Source organism: Polypterus senegalus, chromosome 3, assembly GCF_016835505.1.
Source record: "Polypterus senegalus isolate Bchr_013 chromosome 3, ASM1683550v1, whole genome shotgun sequence".
In the NCBI taxonomy this organism is placed as follows: domain Eukaryota; kingdom Metazoa; phylum Chordata; class Cladistia; order Polypteriformes; family Polypteridae; genus Polypterus; species Polypterus senegalus.
Window position 1 is genome coordinate 53484986 of NC_053156.1, and position 13845 is coordinate 53498830.

At 37.7% G+C, this 13845-nt stretch overlaps 1 protein-coding gene across 6 annotated transcripts in view; it reads right to left on the reverse strand.

Annotated features, from left to right (window-relative positions):
* Positions 1 to 13845, reverse strand: part of camta2 (calmodulin binding transcription activator 2) — a 274044-nt gene that overhangs the window by 142658 nt on the left and 117541 nt on the right. For all 6 annotated transcript variants that reach the window (XM_039747208.1, XM_039747207.1, XM_039747206.1 and 3 more), the window contains exons 4-6: positions 13397 to 13464; positions 11203 to 11338; positions 3167 to 3238 (exon numbers count right to left, since the gene is read on the reverse strand). In XM_039747208.1, coding sequence (XP_039603142.1) covers positions 3167 to 3238; positions 11203 to 11338; positions 13397 to 13464 — 276 coding nt within the window. The remainder of the gene's footprint in view (positions 1 to 3166; positions 3239 to 11202; positions 11339 to 13396; positions 13465 to 13845) is intronic.

Here is a 13845-nt window from a genome sequence, read left to right on the forward strand (position 1 = left end):
AGAATAAGGGGGATGTGCAGGATTGTAGTAACTATAGGGGGATAAAATTGATGAGCCACAGCATGAAGTTATGGGAAAGAGTAGTGGAAGCTAGGTTAAGAAGTGAGGTGATGATTAGTGAGCAGCAGTATGGTTGCATGCCAAGAAAGTAGTGATGGGAACTCCGGCTCTTTTCAAAGCCTCGGCTCTTTTGGATCGGATCCCTTTAAAGAGCCGGCTCTTACGGCTCCCAAATGGCTCTTCATTTAGTATCACTTGGATGCTTATATTTTAGCCTAATTAAGCAATTATGAATGGTTTGAGTATAAGCAATTTCTTATTAATTGTTTTCAGACATTACGTATTTTTATGCATTTTTATTACAAAAAATACACAGTCACTACTGTTTAACATTTTAATAAAAGCTTTAAATGAACAACTTAACACAAAACCACAGCAAACAAAGGCCAAACTCAAAAACAACACAACGCAATGACTCTTTGAATAAAAGTTTTTAGGCCAGGAAAATATATGGGGTTTAAGGCGTGTACAACTGTTGTAAATCCAATGTCCTCCACAATGGAAAATGGTTGAAAGTCGGCAGCTATCATTTTAGCCAGCTCCTCATCAACCCTTATTTGGAAGGAAGGAGAAAGGGCACGCTCTCCTCCAGTTGCACGGATGGGTGGGTGGATCTTATAGCCTATGTCTGTGCAGGTTTGTTGTTGGCCCTGCTCTAACGGATATTTTCATATTACAAATTCTGCACTTAGCTTTGCAGTCTCCAATATCACTGAAATGCAGCCAGATGCTGCTTCTTTTTCGGCTTTCACTCATTTCTTTACTCTTCTTTTTTTCTTCACGATGCGCTTGCATTTAAATCTGGCTCCTCGTCTGTCGCAGCAACAGGTACCTGGCCTGTACCAACACTTGCTGTCTTCGGAGCATCTGCCCCCCTTCCTTCCTTCACATAATGGTATGATCCTAGTCCGATGTGGAGCGGCCGAAGCGTCGGCTCTGCTCGACGGGCATCCGCTCCTCTCGTTCAATTGAAAGCATCGGCTCTTAGAGCCGGCTCGTTCGCGAACGACACATCACTACAAGAAAGAGCACCACAGATGCAATGTTTCCTCTGAGGGTGTTGATGGAGAAGTATAGAGAAGGCCAGAAGGAGTTGCATTGCGTCTTTGTGGACCTGGAGAAAGCATATGATAGGATGCCTCGAGAGGAGTTGTGGTATTGTATGAGGAAGATGGGAGTGGCAGAAGTAGTATATAAGAGTTGTACAGGATACATATGAGGGAAGTGTGACTGTGGTGAGGTCTGTGGTAGCAGTGACGGATGCATTCAAGATGGAGGTGGGATTACATCAGGGATTGGCTCTGAGCCCTTTTTTATTTGCAATGGTGATGGACAGGTTGACAGACAAGATTAGACAGGAGTCCCTGTGGACTATGATGTTTGCTGATGACATTGTGATCTGTAGCGATATTAGGGAGCAGATTGAGGAGACCCTGGAGAGGTGGAGATATGCTCTAGAGAGGGGAGGAATGAATGTCAATAGGAACAAGACAGAATACATGTGTGTAAATGAGAGGGAGGTCAGTGGAATGATGAGGATGCAAGGAGTAGAGATGGTGAAGGTGGATGAGTTTAAATACTTGGGATCAACAGTACAGAGTAATGGGGATTGTTGAAGTGAGGTGAGAAAGTGAGTGCAGGCAGGGTGGAGAAGAGTGTCAGGAGTGATTTGTGACAGATGGATATCAGCAAGAGTGAAAGGGAAGGTCTACAGAATGGTACGGAGACCAGCTATGTTATATGGGTTGGAGACGGTGGAACTGACCAGAAAGCAGGAGACAGAGCTGGAGGTGGCAGAGTTAAAGATGCTAAGATTTGCATTGGGTGTGACGAGGATGGACAGGATTAGAGATTAGTACATTAGAGGGTCAGCTCAGGTTAGACGACAAAGTCACATAGGTGAGATTGCGTTGGTTTGGACATTTGCAGAGCAGAGGTGCTGAGTATATTGGGAGAAGGATGCTAATGATAGAGCTGCCAGGCAAGAGAAAAAGAGTTAGGCCTAAGAGAAGGTTTATGGATATGGTGAGAGAGAACATGCAGGTGATGGGTGTAACAGAAGAAGATGCAGAGGACAAAAAGATATGGAAGATGATTCACCGTGGCGACCCCTAACGGGAGCACCCGAAAGAAGAAGAAGATGATTCAGGTTTTCTTCCATTATCTTAAAAATTAGTTTAACTAGTGATTCTAAATCTGTGCTGACTGTTGTGATTCACTCATGCAAAATGGTCAAAATGGTCAGGAAACTAGGCCAGAATCCTCAAAGGTCTACCCAGAGGGGGAGCACACAAAGACAATCTGAGATCAACCAAGACTGGCAGGCTTTGGCCTAGACCAGGGTTAACATGTGCTTCTAAATGAAAGTTCAAAAAATACATTTGTGAATGTCCCAATAATATAAAATAATCACAACTACAGAAGCGATCACTAAACTCTTGCACAAGAGATGAAAAGATGCAAAGAAAGAATTTTTATAAATAAAAGATTTCTTTCAAAAATACTCATAAACAAAAAAGCTCAAAGAGCAGAAAGACACAAGTAGTTACCTAAAAAAGCAATCCAGTCACAAAAAAGTCTCAGTGCACAATTCAAAAAGAACGGGCAAAATACAGAGTAACAAGGTCAAAAATCCAGTACAAACCAAGAAAACCCAACAGCAAAAACAAAAACACATAAAAGAGGAGTTTAAACATATATTAAGCTAGGGAGGAGGTGGAGAAGGACCCAGTTTTAAGCATAACACTGATGTGAGAGTGTGTGAAATTGGGCCCTTGTGTACCATTCCATTGCAAAGCTAAATTACTGCATCAAAATGCAAAGAAACATCATCCAAAATGAACTCAAACCACACTGGATCTTCTCATTTTAAATTATAATGCATCATACTGCATTAAATTATAAAGGACTGATGGTTGTGGGGGACCCTATCCTTAATATAACATTTCTAAAATCCAAGAAGATTCACATTTATGTGATATGACAGTTGGTAAATATTCTTTCAGTTAAGCAGCTCCCATCCACAAATGAAACAGACCTTAAAAATAAGGTGTAATGCATAAAACAAAAGTTTAAATGAGAGCTAAAGTATGATAATAAAACTTACCTGCAGAAGCCAATAGCATCTACGGTGGAATGTTGGAACAATAGACGAGTGTACATAGCAGCCATAAAGGCACTGTAAACAGAAGTAAATACACAATGAAACAAAGGTAAGTTAGAATACTGTACAAATAGCCAAACAAACCATTTCAAACCTTACTAAGCTTATGCATCACTGTTTTTGCTAGTGGAATTTGGAAAATACATGTGTTACATTTCCTAGCAGTATTAAAAAAACACATAAATCATTTTGTATCTCTAATTCTATCAAATCAGTACACTGACAAAATAATGTAATTTTTAATTAAACCTGCTACACTTAAACTTTTATTTTAGCCTTTTAAATCTTTCATTAGTTGTGCCTATCTATTTTGTATTAGAGTGACACAGTAAGCCTGATCAGCAGTTCAATGAGATTGTTTACAGGTTCACTTTATGACATAGTGTTATCAGGTCAACAATCAATGTCAGTAAAAGTATGGAGCTAACTGCACACCTCTAAAAGAAGAAGTACACTACTCATCTATCTGTAACAAAGGGGTTGCTATGGAAAGGTTTATCAGCTTTAAATTTACCGGGGTCACTATTACTGATGACCTACTAGGCACAAAATATTTTGAGTGGATTTAAAAGGGGTTACCAATCCTTTTGCTTCCTAAAACATCTGAGGAAACCTGGATATCCCCATCAATGCTCACAAACTTCTAATAGGAGTACAGTGGAATCTGTCCTTGCTGGCTGCATAACAGCCTGGAAGTTCACTACCTAAACTTAGCACCATATAGAAGAATACTGCCACTCAGCTTTTTTCTGTTCAGGACAGAATACACGGTGCCTAAGAAAGTCTAGCAGTTTTATTAAAGATTGCTGCTATCCTGCACAGCCACTTTTCTCCATCCTTCATTGTGCCGAATGGTACAGGGCTATTAGCACTCACACCACAAGATTCAAGTGCTCCCAACATTTGGAGAGGAGACACAGCTACTGTTTGTAGTTTTGTTGGACTATTTGATTCTCATATTACAATACTTACAATATAGAGAATTTATATTAAGTTCTTTCCTCCTAGTAGACTTCTGCTGATGGATAATGTCATCAGCAAATGATGACTTATTACTTACATCGTTAATGGGCATTAGTTTGTCAATAATCTGAACCATGTGTTTCAACACATTGTAAATATTCAATTTACACTAGGAGTTTGTATCATGATTGTATATGGATAGGTTGTAAACACATTGCACACACACTGCATTTATACTAGAAACTCTTCAAGTGCATCTTTAGCAGACATATAAACACCTTCTATCATTTTCCCTTGCAAAATGCAAACTAGCAATCTGACCACCTTGTTTGTAGGAGGGTTCAAAATAGTGGGTGTGCAAGAGTTTTGTATACTAATAATAAAGGCATGCAGTGGAAGCAGTCTGTGCCACATTGTTAAGAGAAAATAAGACAGGTAGCTTGAGACTGTTCTACAAAGCTTTAAGTGTGCTATATCAAAGTTATAGATGTCCCACGGTCTGTCTGAATGTGCAAACAGAATGAGACAAAATCCTGCTTAGATTGTTCAACAACTGCAACCAGCTGTAAAGTCCCCACACGTGTCACCTCATACACTGCTGTCTCTCTGGAGAAGAAACTGTATACATGTCAAAAGGATACTGCAGTGGTGCTGGCTTTAATACCATCTTTAAGGCTTTTAGGAATAAGCAAACCAATTAGTAAACCACTGCAGCTGGAAATTGTGTTTGGCTCTGCAAGAAATGTACATCAGTTTCCCACAAGTGAAACCTACTACATGAAAATGTGAGTGGCTTTAAAAGGAGAAGGAGGCTTCTTCTGTGCTGTGGTGCAACTAATGAGTAACATATCCCCATCAGGATTATTAGAACCTAAAGGCTGGTTGGGAGTATTCACTGATATACCGTGCTGCTGCACCCACCACACAATGACCCACCTCAGGATTCTAAATTAGGACCTGAGCGCAGCTTTGCAACAGGTGACACCTAAGCACCACACTAGTTGAATGAAACACTGTGAGGTTTTTACAATAATTGGGAGTGCCAATCCTGCCACCAACCCCCAAGTTTTCCATGCAAGTTCGATTACCTGTCTGCAGGGCTGGATGCAGGTTAACATCATACACAGGTCGGAACAATTGCAGGTTAAGGGCCTTGCTTAAAAGCTCAAAAGAGCGGAATAATTTCTGGCATTTACAGGATTCAAACCAAAAGGGATACAGTTTAAATCCAGGCTATAATGGAGCATCTTTTGTACTAATAAGTTTACATTTAAGAAGAGCTAAAGGCCAATGTTATGTGGTTTAACAAGAAATATAGCTATTGTATTTTTAAATGGCACTTTGGAGAGAATGGGAAATTCACATACTATAATTAAGTGAAACAGCTATGGTACATTGTGCCTATCTTGCACTTCCCTGCTTATATTTTGTGTTTTTTTCCAAATCTAAAACTTGCAATAATTAAAAGGATGATAAGATAACCTTGAGCACTTCTACCTGCAGCCTAAACTGCCTAAGTGAGGCTATTTTCTTCTATCCACCAATCAGTCCATTATGTTGAAAATAAAACAAAGTGCTTTCCTAACTTGTTACAATATATTGCTGTTAACAATGAGGACACCCTGTGGTCAAATTGAAAGTTACAGGAAGTGAAGAATAGCAATGTTGGCTTACTCAGTTAAAATGGTGATGCCCCTCCCCCACCGATAACATTATCAATTGACAATGTTTAAGAGGGTTATTAATCGACCTGAGAATTCTATACATCATCCAAACCTAACTCCCATTATGCCTTTGATAGTCAGAATCAGCCCAAATATTAAACTTAATCATGGACACATTGTTTTCTACTGGAAAACCTGTATTAGTGCTTACAATAAGAGCCCTCCATCTATAGAAATGCTGAAGCAATGTATTTTTATCATGCAAGTACCAATAAATGCAATGCTTCTACATTCCCAATGACATTATAAAAATGTAAAAATAAAATGTGGATATTAGGTCTATTGATGATTTATTACAATGAAAAATAATTCAAAGGCACACAATGTACAACGAAAAAAATGTTTTGATTGTTTCATGTGATTTTTATATTTTTGGGCATCAAATTAATCAATAAGAAATACCTTTCTCCATCATGTAACATGTTTTCACAGAGCAAATTTTTAAGCTGTCAATTATAGTTTTTTTATAAAATTATTTATTGGCTCAATGTTTCAGAAATGTTTGTCCCCACAGAACTATGCTCCATTCTTCCATTTTAATATATTTAACACACCAGTTGATAAATTGCATTGTGGCACTATTCTTTTTTTGTCAATCTCCTTCTTTAATCTTTTTTGAATTTTTAAAATGTTCAGCTATAACTATGCCTCATGTTATCCTTTAAATTTGCCTGCTACTATGTACTTTTGTTTCTTTTGTTTTTGTATTTAAACTTACAAAGGTTATTTTGGCTATGAGACCTGCTCCAAATGATTATTAAAGAATGTTTCATTGCATTTTCCAGTGTTGCCATACTACAATAATGGCACACTCTACTGTTTATTTGCTTTGTTGACAGTTGTCTCTGTATAACCTGTAATTGTCTTTCTGTCTTGTCAATTACAATATGTGGTCTATGGCCGGCTTGTCATCCCGGCCAATACCCCCAGGCTGCCAGATGGAGCCCTCCCTGCAGCATGGAGGTTTCCCAAAGACCAGCAGGGAATCATGGAAAATGGAGTTTTCATCCACAGTCCTGCTGGATACCACAGGGGGAGCTGCAGGGAGGAGCAAAGAGTCATATGTGCCCTATAACCCGGAAGTGCGTCAAAGGCAAAGCGACAGCAGAAGTGACGTAATTCCGGGATTAAGAAAAAGACTTTTTATCTGACCTGGAAGTGATAAGGATCACATGACCTGGGGATTGGAACACTTCCGGGTCAGGGACTATAACAGGAATGTGACAGCTCCCAGACGGCGAGCTGAGCTGGGTGGAAGAGTGGCAATGCGTCTGGGAGTTGGAGGATTGTTTATTGTAGTATTGTGGTTTGTTTGTTTAATGAGTATTGTGGAGGAGAGGGTCCTTTGTGCACTGTTGATTAATAAAAAGTCAACTTTATGGACTTTTATCTGGTGTCTGGCGTATTGGACAAGGGTTTAAGGGAGCGATACTGCCCCCTATATGTCACAAATGTAAAAATCACCTTTAATAGAAATTTCCTAGTCATTTCTTTAATCTATTCAATATAAACATAGTATTCATTCAACTGATTTTATTTACATATTAATACAGAACATCATTCATGCAAATACAATACAGTCTTTACTGAACAGGTTGTTGACTCCAGCCAAGTGCCTTAATTGTTTCTGTAACTAATCAGTTTAAAGTGAATACAGAAGTTTGTAAAAAGTAGATGCATGGTTATTATTGATGACTTTCAAGCTGAAATATTAATCAATGCGTGGAAATCTGCTGAATAGATTTGTTTAGATTCAATCCACCTCTGCTTTGGCCTTCCTCACTTTCTCTTCCCCCATACTTCCATTTCCATCACTTTTTTGCCCACATATTCACTGTCAGTTCACATCAAATGTCCATACCACTTCAACCTACATTACTGTACTTTCTTAGATATCTGTTCCACTTTTGTTAACCTCTGATTGTCTCATTTCTTAATATGTTCTTTTATGTAATTCCAACACATTCATCTCTACATTCTCATTTCTGCAACATCCAATTCCTTCTCTTGTGCCCTCCCTTACTGCTCATGTCTCGGCTCCATATATTATTGTGGGACGTAATCTTCAAAACATTACCTTTAACCTTTACTTTAATTATTTCATCACACAATACTTTAGATACCTTCTTGTTCCATCTTTACTGCACTCTGTGGGTTACCTCTATATCTAATTCTCCATCTTGGGCTACCACTGATCCGAGGTATGTGAAATTATTCACTCTTTTCAATAACTCTCCCTGCAGGATAACTTCTGAATCCTGACTCTAATTAAACCTCAAATATTCTATCTTCTTCCTTTTTATGTTCAATCCTCTATCTTCCAAAGTCCTTCTTCATTTTTCCAACTTCCTCTCCCAATTTCGCCTTTCTAGTGCTAACCAGATCAAAGAGGTAAGGACTTTAAAAAACTCCTTGGTGTAGTCCTACACTATCTAGGATCTTGTCTGTAACTAATACTGTTTTTAACCAGAGCCTGCACTCTCGCATACATATCCCAAACAATTCTCACATAATTCAATGTACTCCTTTCTTTCTCAGGCACCTCCAGAACTCTTGATGTAGCACTCTATCATAAGCCTAGACAGATAGATAGATACATAAATACATACATAAATACATTTTTAATCCCAAGGGGAAATTCACATACTCCAGCAGCAGCATACTGATAAAAAACAATATTAAATTAAAAAGTGATAAAAATGCAGGTAAAACAAACAATAACTTTGTATAATATTAACATTTACCCCCCCGGGTGAAACTGAAGAGTCGCATAGTGTGGGGGAGGAATGATCTCCTCAGTCTGTCTGGAGATAATACTGTTCAGTGGATGCAGTGGATTCTCCTTGATTGACAGGAGCCTGCTCAGTGCCCGTCACTCTGCCACGGATGTCAAACTGTCCAGCTCCATGCCTAAAATAGAGCCTGCCTTCCTCACCAGTTTGTCCAGGCGTGAGGCGTCCTTCTTCTTTATGCTGCCTTCCCAGCACACCACCGCGTAGAAGAGGGCATTCGCCACAACCGTCTGATAGAACATCTGCAGCATCTTATTGCAGATGTTGAAGGATGCCAGTCTTCTAAGTAAGTATAGTTGGCTCTGTCCTCTCTTGCACAGAGCATCAGTATTGGCAGTCCAGTCCAATTTATCATCCAGCTGAACTCCCAGATATTTATAGGTCTGTACCCACTGCACACAATCACCTTTGATGATCATGGGGTCAGGAGGGGCCTGGGTCTCCTAAAATCCACCACCAGCTCCTTGGTTTTTCTGGTGTTCAGGTGTAAGTGGTTTGAATCACACCATTTAACAAAGTCCTTGATTAGGTTCCTATACTCCTCCTCCTGCCCACTCCTGATGCAGCCCACGATAGCAGTGTTGTCAGCGAACTATTGGACGTGGCAGGACTCCGAGTTATATTAAATGTCCAATGTATATAGGCTGGACAGGACCTCCTGTGCTCCTGTGTTGCTGACTACAATGTCAGACCTGCAGTTCCCGAGACGCTCATACTGAGGTCTGTCTGTAAGATAGTCCACGATATATGCAAAAAATACATATACACCCAAAGTTTGCATTATATACCCGGGAAGTGATTAAACTGAACTGGTTAACACAAAAAGACTACCTATGACAATTAAAGATGCATGATAAGCATTTAATAAAATTTAGTAAAAAAAATTTTTTCCCTAATTCTGTTATCAAATAGCACACAAAAATGGCTATGGTAATTGTGAGATGCTTAAAAACAAGGACGGAAAGGTATGATATTTTGTTCTTAATCACTTCGATAAAGAGATGAAAAATACTAACAAACAATTCTAAAAGTCATTATTAGGAACAATGTTTTATATACTCCAGCATACTACACTTTGGAAGCCTCCACACAACAGCAGTGTTCTCAAAAATACTGATTTATTTTTATATATTGCTTACCAGTATGTACTGATTCTGAAATTCTGAAACAGTACTAATACATGTCTTCAGAAGTAGCAATCTATCATTACTAGATGCACTTTCCTGCTTGCACATTCTTCTGACATCATGTTCAGACTCACACAATACACATGTGCAAGCACACACACAAACACATACACATACACATGCACTCATGCCCGCACACACTCAAGGGAGCGGAAGCCTTGCCACTGCTAAAATGCTCAAAATGATCTTTTGACTTTCAGTATAAAACAAACAATCTGCAGAAGGGCAGTCAAATTAGCTAAAAAGAAACATTCAAATATTCTCAAGCAGTAGGGTGTTGTACCATGTTATCCATTATTAATGCAAAGTCAAGCAAAATGACACCTTAAATTGGCTGACTGAGTAAGCTTTCGAGGCAACTGAGGCCCCTTCTTCAGGTAGGTTGTAATACAGAAACTGGAGTTCCCTGTGTTTAAATAGACACCAGGACAGAGACAGCATTGGGAAGCCTTTAAGTGGGTCATCTTCAATGAAAAAAAAATTAACATACCTCTCCAGACTAAGGCATGAGAATGACAGAGGCAAGAATTTTGCTATCTTTATATAGTCATTCTTTATTAAAAAGATAAATTATGATCTGTGTTTTTTCCTTCCTGTGTATGGTATTACAAGACAATTATTTTTTAAGCATTTTATTAATATTGTGTCAACCCTAATGCACAGTTATATGTGATGAAGCTAAAGCCGATGTTATATTACATGACTTCTAAATTATCGACTGTAGTTGCTGATCTCTTTTTTGGACCGTGTCAATTATGCTCCTGAAAATTGTTGCCTATGTCACATTTAGGCAGCCAATACTGTGCTGTCTGGAGGAGGCAGTGTTATATGGATGGTTAACAGGTCCAACGAGTTCTGCAAGAATCTCAATCCGTTTCTCTTTTTTCCATTCTGTTTTAGTACGTAATATAAGAGACAACAAAGATGAGCCTTTCTTCTTTTTGCAATGTTCAAAACTCACAAGCTCCTTATTTCTCCTCACTACATTTCAAGTATTGAAATTTTGGATGAGCATTCACTGGTTTGACACCTCTTATGTCATGTCTGAGCTATGACTAAAGATAATTGTATCAGAGGAAGTCACACACTCATTGTAGTGCATCACTGGGTATGTCACCTCAGGTGTCTGGCTTCACTGTTTCCAACTCACTAAGATTATAAATGAAGACTATGACTGAAAATAACTGGAGAAGTCGCATAATGTGACATGGGCTTAAACATAAACAACTAGCACTGTAACATCAACAGTAAAGTAATAAAAACTGCCCAGTCCTACAAGAGCTAATACATTTCAGTTTCATGTATTTTCTCACCTCCATGCCTTGCACCTTTAATTTCATATGATCCTCTCGGGTAGTCTTCCCATCTTTACGTTTTTTCCAACAATAACCATCCTTGCGGTACTTCACTTTCTTTCTATTGTACAGGACAATTGAGCCATTTTGTGGTCTGCACAAGTAAAAACAAATACTGAGAAAATCAGGGTTTCTGTGTCTCAGAAAATTTAGTGACAATTTTATACTTGCTCAATCCTAAATTCCACAATAAGAATGTACTTCTTTCAGAGTTTAAGTTAAAACAATCTAAATCAGTTACATCTAAATCCCCTAAAGAATTAAAATTTTAAAATAAAAAGTTTGTTAAAAACTAAAACAATCATTATAATCAGGCATTTCATTAAGAAAAACTACATTTTCTAATACTCCCAATTTTATATATTTGTGGAAATTAAGGGAAAACTGATTCCCTTAATTTTAGCAGATGTTGAAAAGTCCAAATGACCACAAGGTAATCTTCAAAAACAGAACAAAAACATTCGTCCACCTATTAATTTTTGGGTATACTATTTCCTTGACAGGCCTACAGGAAGGAAAAGTAATTTTCTAATTTGTCAAGTATAGTTTACATTAGGCAAAGTAAGTTTAACTGTTCTTAAATTAATTATGTCTTCCTTCTTTTGTATTTGAAACACAATTGTATCTTTCTAGTGATCTTTTCTTTTACTTGATGCAGGTGGAATCCCGTTGTAACGAAATTCATGGGACCATAAAAACATTTCATTATAACGGAAAAATCGTTATATCGAATATTGGGGGAAAATATGTACACCATTTTGACTGGGGTGGCCAGCGATTTGCAATCTGCAACGGAAGCAACACAAGGACAGCTTTGTAGCTGCTCTGCTGCATCTAATAAATGGTAAACCAAGGGCAAAGTAATTGGTTGTCATCTGCAGGATCAGGTTTAGCATAATATACTTGTCAAACGATGGTTAGAACATTTCACACCGGGCTTTGACTTACTCTTCCTCACACTCCCCTGGTTTGCCACACCAGTGATTTAGAGCTACTGGTATTCTAATTTGAAAATGGGAGCTAAAGGAGGACGACTGCCATGTCGTAGCTCCTATATCGTGTGCTTCAGTAAAAGCTCCTATTTTGAATGAAGTCTTGAGACTGTACCTGCCTTCTCTACAATAATAAAGTACCAATATTTTCCTTGGAAACCTGGACTCACCTTTCTGTCTCTCGTTCAACTAACTCTGTGACCTAAGCTTGACCTATATAAAAAATATCTGTATAAAAAAAAACAGCGCTTCTTAAACTGATAAAAATATTTTAATTGAAAATGAGACGTTAGATGTAACTTTTTTTAGGAGAAATATTCACACGGTCTCAATGCCCGATTCTTAACTTTGACTTCTACTTTCGTTTTGATCCTTCAAAATTTTTGACAGTGTTTTTCTGATTTTCTGATTATTCTTCATTCCATAATCAACTTTTTCCAGGACTGTTAATTTTTATTTCAGTGTAAACTGACGCTACTTCTCACTTTTTTGTTCACTGCAAAGAAAACTTTAAGAAGAGCTATGAAACTGAAACAGCACAATATCTATACATGTGGACGTTCAGTGCAGCACTGACTCAGAATTTGGCTATACTCCTACACTCTCTGAGACTGCCCTAGACTGGAAATTCACAACAGACTGTCATTATGTTTTGGTATAACATGAAAGAGACAGTATGTTGCAGGTTTCCCGAGACTCTGCGAAAGTTTTAAGCATAGCATTAACTATTTTTGGCATCACATTATCATCTTTGGTAGCCATTTCTGGTAGGAAAAATGACCATTATACTGAAATTTACAATTTGTTAAAATGAAAAATATTGAACATGATGTTGTATAAACATCTGTCCTGGCCAACAAAAAGTATTTATTATTCCGAAAATTTTGTTACATCAGTATTCGCTATAACGGGATTTGACCTGTATGCTGCCTGGAATATATATTATATATTAATCAAACAATTAAATGCATTAAAAATTATTATTTAGCCAATCAAGGACCCCCTCAAAACCGTTTCATGGTATCAATAAAATTGTAATGCACCAACAAAACAAAAGACCTAATTCAAATTAAAATCCAGTGATGTGATACACTGAATTCTGAACAAAACAATGGACAAAAAAAGAGTTAGTCATGCTTAACTGAAAAGGGTCAGTTTACCTTGTTTTTAGGGACAATGACAACCACTCCTCATGCTTTTCAAAAGTAATAAGATATGAAGCAATTTCCTTGAAGAAAAAAAATTGTATAATTTAAAAGAGAAAACAAGGAAAATAGAGAACTTTATTACAGTGAAGTTAAAATACTTTTTACTTAAATTGTATGAAAACCAGTATAGCAACCAAAAAAGCCAGACCTTATCAAATTAGATATGGTTTAAAAATAGGCAAACTCATGTCTTATCTTGTTCCTTGTTGCAAATACCAGTAAACAGTATTGAATGTGCAGAATTATCTCTGCCACAGCTTGGAAGAATTACGTAATTTAATGAATATATGTTTCTTAAAATACATGTCAGCTAGTTGCTAAACAAACATTCTGAGGTTATACTTGAAATGATACTTTAATTTTTTGCAATAATTGTATAAATGCAAATGTTGGGTTATGAA